Source organism: Elephas maximus, chromosome 6 (genome assembly GCF_024166365.1).
Source record: "Elephas maximus indicus isolate mEleMax1 chromosome 6, mEleMax1 primary haplotype, whole genome shotgun sequence".
Lineage (NCBI taxonomy): Eukaryota > Metazoa > Chordata > Mammalia > Proboscidea > Elephantidae > Elephas > Elephas maximus.
The window spans coordinates 18,959,125-18,970,099 of NC_064824.1; the positions used below are offsets into that span (position 1 = coordinate 18,959,125).

The following is a 10,975-nucleotide window of genomic DNA, read 5'->3' on the forward strand; positions in this document are numbered from 1 at the left end:
AGCCTTGGTGAAACATAATTAGTCCTGGGTCTAGAAGAGTAAACAAATGTGTAATTCATGAATTTGCTAATTGTCCTTCATTTTGATCTCCTGCCATTTTTCCTCGAATCTCTGACTGACATACGTGCTCATGGCAAGGACTCAGAGAGTGCCGGGAGCAAGCCTGGAGGCTGCCTGGTGCCAAAGCCTGGCACCTGGACTCACCCCTCCCCCCACCCACCTCCCACCCAGACCCCCCGCCCCCCAAATATCACACAAGGCAAGAAGCCTGTGGCACTCCATCTTTTATTTTCTTAAACTGTACACAGACGTAAAATACTTTAACAGCAAGTCTATGGGGAAAATTGTTTGGTTTTAAATTATGATGAAACAAAACCTAAAGGAAGCTTTATTAAATAAACATAAAGTTGGAGATTTAAAGATACACACCTGCATTCTACCACTGTCGTTTTTACTCTACCTTCTAGGTGTGTAAGGATAGAAAAGACACATCAAACTGAATAAACAAAATCCATTTATACCCTGAAATGCTGGCAGGCCGCTCGAGGGGTTGTTCAGAACATCTACATCATAGAAGATGGTCTCACCATCTAATAAAAATGAAAACTGATCTCTTGGCCTCTTTGGTTCCAAAATTATGTATAATACATTTAACTGTATTCTTTTTTTTTTTTTTTTTTGCTGCTATAAAAATAACTTCTTTTTTCAAATGGCAGTTTCTGACTAATCATGCAACTAGATCAGTGCAAACATTAAAAGCAATCATTCGCTTAAAAAAGAAGCAAAGGATTTCATTTCAAGTATAAAAAAATATAAAAAGAGTCGTACGAGTCCAGTTTCGTCTAGTGTGGGTCAACCCTTTAAATTGCATAGTTCACGTGGCACTTGGCTATCTAGAGGGTGAGCAAGTTCCGTGCTCTGCCAAGGGCCACTTCTGGACACGTGGAGATCAGCAAGTGCTACAGCGTGTGTGCTCAGGCAGGTGTGCAAGTGCTGCATGGGGCAGGTGGGTGGGTGGGCGGGGGGGCGGGGGGGCCAGGCCCCTGGCCAGCCCTGGTGGCTGGGGCCCACCTTGGCAACTTCTGCCAAGTGGCCGAAAGCCTTCCCCACCTCTCCAAGGTCAGCTAAGCTGCTCTCCTCCCCTGGTGCCCCCACAGCAGGGGGCACCCAGAGCATTTCCAGAATGCCTCCACACCACCATTCCTCTTCTGGACTCGTCCACACGCCTAGGGGTCATTCCCACCCCCCCTCAACCAGTCATAGACGTCCCCAGTGAAGGACGCAGATTGCAACTTTTTTTTTTTTTTCCATTTAGAACAATTATATTTTTAACTTAAAGGTCATACCTGGTAGAAAAGCCCCTTTTCCGTTATACAACTGGCAGAGATGACCTGTCAACTGCTAGTGATCAGTTAAAGCATCAAATTAAAACCCCTCTCACCTTCCCCCTCCCCACCCCCCAAAAAACACACTAAGTCATGTCAGGGACCCAAGTGACCAACAGTCCAATGGTCACTGCCCCTGCTTCATGGTCCCTGGCAGGTGGGTCCTTTCTGGCCCTCTTCCACCTCTACAAGGCTCCTTGGTCTTGTGGCAGGAAGGACCCCAGGCAGGGAGGCAGAGCAGGCCTTGTATAAGCAAAGGGGGACATGCAGCCCTCTGCCTGCCCATCGGCTCCCTGCCCCCGCACTGGCTTTTCCTCTCTGGCTCTCTGCGCTCTCTCTCTGTGTCTCTGTCTTTGTGCTTTTATGTGTGCTCGGAAGGCGCAATTCAGAGTGGCCAGGCCAGCTGGTGGGAATGGTGGCTGTTCACCCCATTCTCTCAGGCTGACAGACATTTGTAGCTAAGCTGCCATTTGTCACCGCATCCATTTGCTGGTATCCTGGAGGCTGCTGTGTGGGTGGCAGGATGCGTCTGTGCATGTTACGAGTGCATTTTAAAGTATTTCATGTCCATTGAGGGTCCCCACTCTGCTTTCTACAGGTCACTCTATGCAGTAGAAAAATAGGTCAGGCCTCACTCTGCCACCAGCTCTCCAGCCCAATGGGAGGACCGCGCACAGCCTGCCGTGCACCCCGTTCCCAGAGGGGCTGGGAGAAGCCCACCCGGGAGCGTCAGGCGCAGCCGCACTCCTCCACGATCATGTTGGGCACATCCCGCTTCACGATGTTGTACTCGTCGTCAAAGTAGAGCATGGACATGGTGCTGAGCCTGGTGGGGATGCAGCAGGAGTTTACCATGCCGGGGTTCAGGCCCCGCATGCGGTACTGATTTACCACTGCCGTGTGGAAGGAGGAGGCAGAGCCAGGGACCCCCGCCAGGTAGGCTGGGCAGCTGCCCTCGCAGTAGTTCCCATAGTAGCCAGTGGGCGCGATGATCCAGTCATTCCACCCAATGACGCGGAAGTCAATGTAGAACTGTTGCCTGCAACAGAGGCTGGTGCGGCCATCGCACTCCAGGCCCCGCTTGCGGATGCGATGTCTGCTGTCACCCAGCCGTGCCTGCACTACCACGAAGGGCCGGTGTGACTCCTCACTGGGATCCACAAACACCGGCACCACGGCCAGCTCCTGGCAGCCCTCGCACTGTATGTCCAGGTTCAGCCTCCGCTCACCCCGTTCAAACAGGGCCTGGATGGCCTCAGTGAGTGGGAAGGTGTGCCAGCCGCTGCGCTTGAGGTCCACCTTCTTCTCCACCATGTTCCACCTGTCACCGCGGCCCTGCTCCTGGAAGTACACTTTGACCCGCACCTTCCGCCGGCTGCCCTTCTCCAGGACGTAGGGTAGCAGTTTTAGGTACAGCCAGAGGCTGGCCTGGACCACAAACAGGTTCTGGTTGCCTTCATTGGAGATGAAGAAGTACAGGCGGACCCGGGAGGAGGCGAGGCCATCTGCGGGGAAGGGGAGAGCAGGCCGAGTTAATTCAAGGAGAAGGCAAGGCAGTGGGGGAAACGGGCTCTGGACTGCACAGTGCTGGAATGCCGACTCTCCACACAGATGGAAAACGTTATTGACCAAAACTGCCATTCCTGGGGCCAGGGCCTCTGGCTGTAACCTGGGAGAGGCAAAGAAAATTATTTCCTATTGAGAAACCCCAACCAGGTTAGAGAGAGAGGGTCCAGGCCCATGAAATCCTGCCTCACCTCTCCCAGGCCAGGGCCCCTGCAGACAGGCTGTCAGGCCTCAAAGATCAACAGAGGAACTTGTCAGGAGGCCAAGATCTTAACAAGTTGTTATGGGTATCTGTGAAATCTGAAAAACAAACCCAGGACTGCACTGATGATGGGTGGCGGGGGTGTTTCAGGAGGGCTTTTTTTTTTTTAAGTTAACTTAGGGCATTGCAAAACCCAGCTGAGCCACCTACCGCCTCTTGGCTGTGTTTACCTAAGCGAGATCTGATCCAACCCCCAGTAAAACCTCCACTGCAAACAAGCAGGCTCTGCGCAGGTTTCTGACACTGGAACAGGGGTCCAAGGGCTGCAAAGTCCCTCGCTCTGAGTGCTTCTCTAAGTGACAAGACACTGGAGGTTCAATCCTTTCACCAGACCCTGGCTCCCTGCTCACAGCACATTCAAAGTCGCCAAGGAACAAGGGGGCTGGCTCGTTAGCTTCTCAATAATTCAGTTCAACAGGAGAGGTGGTGCCAACCCCCAGCCACCTCCTCTCATCCCACATCACATTTCAGTGACCCTTCCCTCTGACAATCTCCACTTTTCTCTTTCTTTTCTGCAGGAAGAACAAATCAGGTGACTGCGTGGCCAGGGCTGGTTTTATCAAATCTCTCACCACTGCCCCCCTAAGCCCCCTTCTCAGGCCTCGCCTGGCTCCCTAATAACACAGACATCTGACTTTGAAATGGGGGAAACGGCAGCCTTAAAAGCTGGTCTTGGATGAGCTGCCTGTGACCTGAATCTGTTATTTATAAGTCAAAGAGCTGGCTCCACGAAACGGACCAGAAATATAACAGCCCCCGCTGTCATTTTGTGCCACTGGGACCAAAAGGCCCTCCTCGACCTTCCCGAATCACATTTCTACCCCAGCCCCCAAAGCACCTTTTTATCTGAGCCCTCTAAGAGCCCTCTAATTGCATGCGGAGCTCCCCTGACTCCAGCGGACAGCTAAAACGACAGTGCGTTTCTTTCTGAGCACAAACCAGCCCAATTGTCTCTGCTTTTCTCCACACTCGGCCATGCAAAACTTCTCATCCCTTTTCATCCCCAGGCGGCTCCAGCACCGGCTGCCTGCTGCTGCGGGGTGGGGAGCACTTGCAGCCAGGGACACAGACCGCCCCCAGGCTCTCCGTCCCCACTCCCTGCTCGCACAGGGGCTTCCCCCCTCGGAGACCTTCTCTGCAGTCCCCTCGCACAAATGGGGCTGAGCTGCAGGCACAAAAGCCAGCCTGGCTCATTCAAGTCCTGAAAAGGACAGCAGAGTCGAAAGCGCTTGCACCATTTCGAATGAAGCACACTTTCCTCTTCCTCTTAAAGTTCCCAAAGATTTTTTTTTTTCTCCCTGATGTTTATATTTAAGACAGTGGTAGAGATTCACCATCTGGGGCCGGGGGAAATTCCGGAAAGAACTCCAACCCTTTGTTAACTACGAACTCAGAAGCTCTTAGGCGAGGTGGCTGCTGCCGCTGTCAGCCGACCCAAAGGCACCGGGCTGCCCCCGAGCCGCATCTTTCTCTGCGTCAAGGATGGAACCTGTTGAGAAGCCTGCCTTCCGCCCGATTCCGATGCCCACACAATCGAAGAGAGGTTGCCTAGCTCTCCTCAGCGAGGCTTCAGCAATCCTGGCAAGCCCACGCCACCCGGCGATGGAAGCGGCCCCGAGGGCCTCTCACGCAGGCAGGCAGGCAGGCAGGCAGGGAGGGAGGCAGGGAGACACACACACACACACACATACTCCTTCGGCCCACGTATATCAACAAGCACACACATCTCTGTCCACACTGCTAAGCCTACACTTCCTGGGAAACAAAAACATTAAGTAATCGCCAAGCAAAAGCCCGCGGAGCCAGGGCCGCACGCATCTGCCGGGAGGGGGGCGCGCACCCAGGCGCTGGGGCCGGATTCCGGAGAGCCGGGGCGGAGGGCACGGCGCTAGGCGATGGAGGCAGGAAGGGGTCTGCAATCTGGGAGAAATGAAACGCAAACGGGAGAGAGCGCGCAAATATACAGGCGAGTGGGCCGGGCCAGAAGTCCCGGTTGTCCCTGGAGCGCGCTGGCAGCTGCAGCGACGGCCGGCGCGGGCAAGGAGGGAGGGAGTGGGGGAGGGAACACGGGCCGCGACCGGTGGCCCAAGGGCCTAACCCACCTGTCTCGGCGAAGCTGATGATCTCAGACACGCGCTCCTGGCCGTCGGCGGCCGAGCTGGCGTGGCCGTCGAGATGCGGAATCTCCACGCGGCCGTCCTCGCGCACCTTGCCCGCGTGCAGCTTGCGCAGGGCCGTGACCATGGCGGCCTTCGGCACAGCGTGAGTGATGTTGGGCCGGCCTCGCATCTGCAGGCGGCTCAAGATGTGCCGCTTCACGGCCTCCAGGAAGTCGCCGTCCATCCGGCCCGGCTCCTCGGGCCGCCGGAAACCGCCGCACGAAGTGCAGGTGTCCTGCGGGCCGCCCGGGGCTCCCGGCGGCGGCGGCGGCGCGGCAGGCGGGGGCGTGGGCGAACCCCAGGCCTCGGGCCGCAGCCAGCCGGCTGCCAGCAGCAGAAGGCAGGCGGCCCCCAGCGCCCGACCGGGCAGCCCGTCCATGGTGCGCCGCTGGCGACGAGGGCGCCCGCCGCGAGGCGAGCCTAGCGCAGGGCCCGGCTACGGGCTCCGGGAGCGCCGCCCCGCCCCGCCCCGCCCCGCGCCGGCCGGGGCCTCCGCCTGCCCGCCTGCCCGCCCGCCCGCCCGCCGGGAGGGCCGCTGCCGGCTCGCAGGGAGAGGGAGCCGGCCGGGCCGCTGGAGCTTCCGCGCGGCGGGCAAGGGGTGCCGAGGGCTGCGGGGGCTGGAGAGGCGCGCCGGTCGAGGCAGCAGCGGGCGGGCCGCGGGGGCTGGTGGGTCACTGCCGCACGGGCGTCTCCGGGTGCCTTGGCATCTGCAGCTTTCTCCCCATCCTCCGCGTCGGGGCCCCGCAGCCCTCACTCCGGTGTAGCGAAAGCGGCGGCAGTGACTCCTCGGCCGCTGGGCGGGGAAGGTGGCTAAAGGGCCGGCCGAGGCAACTTGGCCGAGACGGAAGGCGAAGGCGCCGGAGCCCCGGGAGCGGAGCTCGAGAGCGGCTTGGCGCGGCGCTGCAGCGGGCGCTGCGGCGGGCCCCCGCGCTGGCACCTGAGCGCCTTGCCCTTGCAGCCTCGCTCCAAGGAAGGGCCAGCGGCGGAGGCGGGCGAGTCGTCCTCGCCGAGGGCCCGCGGGCAGGCGGCGGAACGAGCACGGCGCCGGGAGCGCCGGGGAGCGTCGGCCGCGCGAGCCCGCTCAGAGGCTGCGCCGAGCCCCCGGCCGCGGGCCCTGCAGTCCTCCCGGCGCGTCACACGGCAAAGTTGTCTCCAGGCTCCCGGGGCGCCGCATCCGCGGGCGGACGGGCCGCTGCGCGCTTCCCCGGGGCCTCTGCTCCTTTCGCCTCCTCTCGGCCTCTCTCCCTCCTCCGCCTGCCTGTGCCGGGCCACTGGGCGCTCGGCGCCGGGCGACGAGGACGACGCGGAGGCAGGCCCTTCTCGCTCTCTCCTTCGGTCTACCGCGGCGGCGGCAGGATCGGCTCGAGCGCCGAAAAGTCTCGCGGCGTCCCCGGGTGCGGTGGCCTTGCTCGCGCTCACACTGGCACACGCCGCAGAGCGGGCAGAGAGCGGGCTAGTGACGCCGCGTCCCCGCGCCCGGCTGCGGCCCGGGAGTGCAGAGCCCGCCGACCAGGAGTTCTTCTCTTTGCCCTCTCTTCTTTTACTCTCCCCGTTTTTCCTCTCCGGGGGGGGGGGGGGGAGCCGCACAATCTGCGTATGTGCGCGCGCGTTGAGATAGAAGCTGGCAGGGGTAATAAAAGGCGGGGGGAGCGAGGCTCGTCCTGGTCGTGCGGGAGGAGACGGTGCGCGCCTCCTGCTCGGCTGGGGGGAGGAGGGGCGGAATCTGTTCAGGTCGGTGCGCCTGCTCCCCCCGCCCCACCCCCACTCCCCTCCGCTCTTTTCCTTTCTGCCTTCCCGGGAAGGAGGGGCAAGCCAGCCCTCTCCCCCCCACCCCAATCCCGGGCCACTTTTGCTGCCTTGAAACTTTCCCACCACGTGGGCGCCCCGGACCCTCGCCCAGCTGGGCGGCTGGCGGCACCGACGGGCTCCGGGCGGAGGCTGCGAGCGCTAGCCCCTGGTCGCAACCGCCCCCTCCCCGCAACCGCGCAGGCCCTGTCCCACCCCAGCCACCTCCGCGACCCACCGGAGAGGCGACTGCCACCCGGCGACTGCCCCTGGCCCTCCCCGGGCGCTCCCTCGCGGGGCTGGCAAGGCGGGGGTGGCGGCACTGCCCCCTGCGGCACGGGTAGGCTCCGCTGGCGAACGCCGCTCCCGGGTTGCAGTGGCCTCACCCAACGCCCCAGCGACCGCTGGCTCACTGGGCAAAGCGTGGGCCCCGCGGGCTGGAGGGGCGGGAGAGGGGGCGGCCGCCAGAGGCTTGGCCTGCCCCTGCCTCCGCCGGGTCCTGGCCCCGGTAAACTCCGGGACTGTTCGTGTACCCAGCCTCGCGGGCCAGAGGCTTCTGAGCTCCGGAGCTTGCTGGGCTGGTGGGGTCTCTAGCACACACAAACCCCAGCTGACAAACCTTGGTCTCAGACAAACCCCGGTTCGAGGCCAGACCCTGCTACTGCCAACTTTTAAGGAGTGCCTTTGGGCAGAGTCGTCACCCTCTCCGGTCTCTACCCCCTCGTCTGCGAAGGGGAAACAATGACACCTATACCGCACCAGGTGTTTCGGGAGGGGGCCCAAACAGAGGCAGCTGGTCCAAGCACTTAGCAGTCAGAACCCAGTAAGGGAGGGCTCCAGACTCTGCCGAGGTACCACCGCCAGCCCTGCCACACCGACCTCGAGCCGTTAGACCAGAGACGCTGTCAGTGGAAACCTGACCCTCAGCCCCGTCCAGAACCCCAAGTGCAATGCGGTATCCTGCGCCCCTCTTCACGCCCCCCCCGGGTCTGATGGTGTGAGGAGACCACACGACAATGCCCACAGGGCGCAGCACTCGGGGCCAGGAACACACCCCAACCCCTCTCCTGCTCGGGGACCTCCACCCACCTCGGCCGCACCCCGAAACAACCCCGACTTTCCTAGAATATCGGTGAACCGAGGAGGACCCAGGCCGAGCGTGGCCTTCAGCTCGGGGGCCCTCCTCCCTCATTGTGAACCTCTCCGGGACTCCAGGGAGCTTGGCCCGGGACCTCAGCTTAGCCGACGCCCGCTAGCCTGGAGACCGAGCGCCCCCTCCCTCCCAGTCAGAGAAACCGACCCGAAGGTGCTCAGGCCGCTCCACAGGGCAAAACTGGAGCCAGTCTGAGTTTGCCACCGGGAGTCAGAAAGCGAGGCTCTGGAGGGTCCCTGAGATGGAAGCCCTTCTACTGCCTTAGAGCTGTCTTCAGAGCTCCCATCCCAAACACACGCCACTCTGCCCTCTTGGATTTCCACATTGCGCCTTGTCCTGGAACCAGTGATCCACACGCAGGAAGGAGGTGCCCTGAATAGTTATTTGCGTTTATCTTGTCACTTGCTATCTGGCCACCTCTCTGCCTCTTGGGCTCCTAGAGGACAGGGACTAGGCCTCAAGGGCCCTGCCTGGTGCCAGACCTGGCATGATCAGGGGGAGCTTCAGTGAATGAATGATTGCCGAATGAGTGAGAGAAGTCCTTCAGCCAGTGAAGGGTGTAACAGCCCCCACTTGCCACCACAAGCCCTCACAGTAGTGTTCCTGGCCTGCTCAGCTCCTGCCCTTCCTACTGCCAGCCCCACCTGGGCTGGATGGGGCTGAGGGAGGGGAGAGGTGTGGGGGAGGACCCCATGCCCTGAGGAAGGTCCAGCATCCTGCCCATTGACCCTCTGAGCTGGAGACACGCAAAAGCCACGGGTGGGGGGAGGGAAGGGGAGATTGAGAGGAGGGTCCACACTTTGCTTCCCTGGCAGAGCGGCCACCAGCCCTGCTGCTGGTCATCTGCTGGGAGGGAACTGGGTCAAGCGGTAGTCAGAAACCATCTGCTCGAGAAGCTGGGATTATCCCGCCCTCTGCTGATCCCCCAGCCCGCGGAAGCCAAGGGTGTAAATTGAGTCCTTCCAGATCACCTTGTGCTTTCAGGGGAGAGGGGGCTCCCCACCCCCTCCTGAGGGGCAAGAACCTGTTCCTGGGCTTCAAAGCCTCATGTAGCACTGGGCAGAGTTCTCTGTCCATTAATGACCTCAGCCTCTGGTCTGTGCCAGGGATGTGACGGCACCTGTCAGTTCTGAATACAGTAACGCACGTCAGGGTTGTAGCCAATGTCCTGGGCATGGGCTGCCGGGCCGGCAGCCCCCACTCAGGATGCTGGATCCTGGCTGCCATCAAGGGACTCTGGTCCAATAGGGAAGGCAGGAAGAAGACATGGTGACACTGTGGATTCAGGCACGCAGGAGGGTGGGGAGGCTTAGAGCATTTGTACTCATGCCAATTTTTTTGCATATCCTATAATTGTCAATTTGGGGATGATGAAAATATCCAAAAGTGACAAGGTAAACCATGAAAACTGGAGCCTTAGGGCTTGTCTTAGGCTGGGTTCTCTAGAGAAGCAAAACCAGTAAAGCATATAAATATGTATACAGAGAGATTTATATCAAGAAAACGGCTCATGCAGTAGTAGAGACTGGAATGTCCCAAGTCAGGCTGGAGGCTTCTCCTGATTCACGGAGCCACGGAAGTTAGTGAACCCAAGATTGGCTGGTCAGAGAGCAGGGCTGTTGCTCACAGGCTGCAAAGATCAAGGAGTCCTCAGATTGGCAGGCAAGACCACAGGTAAGTTGCTAGTTAAGTGCCAAAAACCAGAGGTCAGATGAGTAGGAGCCAACTGCAGGATCTAGAGTAAGCAAAAGTCCAAGAGCCTTGCCAGAAAGTCCACTTAGATTTGATGCAGACCACATGCCCAGAAACTCCCATTCACCTGAGTGGCTATTCACAGCAGATCCCATCATGGGGGAGATCACAACATCATACAACTGCCAGACCACTGAGAATCATGGCCCAGCGGAGTTGACACACAATCTTAACCATCACAGGGCTTGTTTCCAAAAAGAACTGAGAACCTTTGTGCAGTTTCTGGCCACTTGGCCCCTGTAGGGGTAAAGAGAATGTCTTCTCCAGGTGGTGCAAACATTTTACTCACCCAGATGTGCCTCAAAAGACCTGGCGATCTACTTCCAAAATTCTGCCATTGAAAGCCCTATGGTGCACAGTTCTTCTCTGACACACATAGGGTCGCCATGAGTTGGGGTCAACTCAATGGCAACTGGTTTGGTTTTGGTTCACATCAGTGGGCTGAAAGGAAGGAGCTGCATGCCAGACCAGACTCACAGTCCTGCCCCAACGGCAGCCCAAGGTACAAGAGATGGGCAGCCCAGGTCTGCAGCCAGGTACCAAGGAAGCAAGCTTACCTTTGTAAAGGCTCAGATACCGACATGGAGCCCCACAGAATGGCCCAAAATCACTTCATGCCTTGGAGCTCCTGAGTCAAGTCCTTGATGAGCATGGAGAGCTATGGTGGGAGGGCTGTTTTGATAAGATAGCCCCATATTTCCCACCAGGGCAGTGAAACTGCGACCAGTCACTGAGACCCTTGAGAGGCAGGAGCTGGCTGCATCCTGAGATCCCACCGGGTCCTCGGCAAGTACTTTAGGTCCCTGTCATCTCAGGCAATTTGTGAGCTCCTTCTACACTACTCTCCTCTAGCTCCCCAGCACCCAGTGCAGTGCCTGATTCAATGATGGTTTATGAGCTGATTCATCTTGAG

At 59.3% G+C, this 10,975-nt stretch overlaps 2 protein-coding genes across 2 annotated transcripts; both read right to left on the reverse strand.

Moving 5' to 3' along the window:
* Nucleotides 1-1,059: 1,059 nt before the first annotated feature.
* On the reverse strand, nucleotides 1,060-5,805 carry INHBB (inhibin subunit beta B). Its single transcript, XM_049889138.1, has 2 exons — nucleotides 5,316-5,805; nucleotides 1,060-2,890 (listed from the first exon to the last, which is right to left on the reverse strand). The coding sequence occupies exons 1-2, from the start codon at nucleotides 5,749-5,751 to the stop codon at nucleotides 2,115-2,117; spliced, it is 1,212 nt and encodes a 403-aa protein (XP_049745095.1). The 5' UTR covers nucleotides 5,752-5,805; the 3' UTR covers nucleotides 1,060-2,114.
* Nucleotides 5,806-5,908: 103 nt separating this feature from the next.
* On the reverse strand, nucleotides 5,909-10,645 carry LOC126078066 (serine/arginine repetitive matrix protein 1). The gene is made up of 4 exons (XM_049888103.1): nucleotides 10,620-10,645; nucleotides 8,037-8,146; nucleotides 7,396-7,538; nucleotides 5,909-7,073 (listed from the first exon to the last, which is right to left on the reverse strand). Exons 1-4 carry the CDS (start codon nucleotides 10,643-10,645, stop codon nucleotides 6,183-6,185), a joined length of 1,170 nt encoding a protein of 389 aa, XP_049744060.1. The 3' UTR covers nucleotides 5,909-6,182.
* Nucleotides 10,646-10,975: the final 330 nt, after the last annotated feature.

Bases quoted from the DNA above. Each gene is read 5' to 3' on its own strand.
- INHBB (XM_049889138.1), bottom strand. From the start codon at position 5,751: ATGGACGGGCTGCCCGGTCGGGCGCTGGGGGCCGCCTGCCTTCTGCTG. The intron at 2,891-5,315 runs GTGGGTTAGGCC...CCTTCCCCGCAG, and splicing joins CATCAGCTTCGCCGAGACAG to ATGGCCTCGCCTCCTCCCGG.
- LOC126078066 (XM_049888103.1), bottom strand. From the start codon at position 10,645: ATGTCGGTATCTGAGCCTTTACAAAG. The intron at 8,147-10,619 runs GTAAGCTTGCTT...TCACACCATCAG, and splicing joins GTATCTGAGCCTTTACAAAG to ACCCGGGGGGGGCGTGAAGA. The intron at 7,539-8,036 runs GTCGGTGTGGCA...GCGTTGGGTGAG, and splicing joins CTCTGGTCTAACGGCTCGAG to GCCACTGCAACCCGGGAGCG.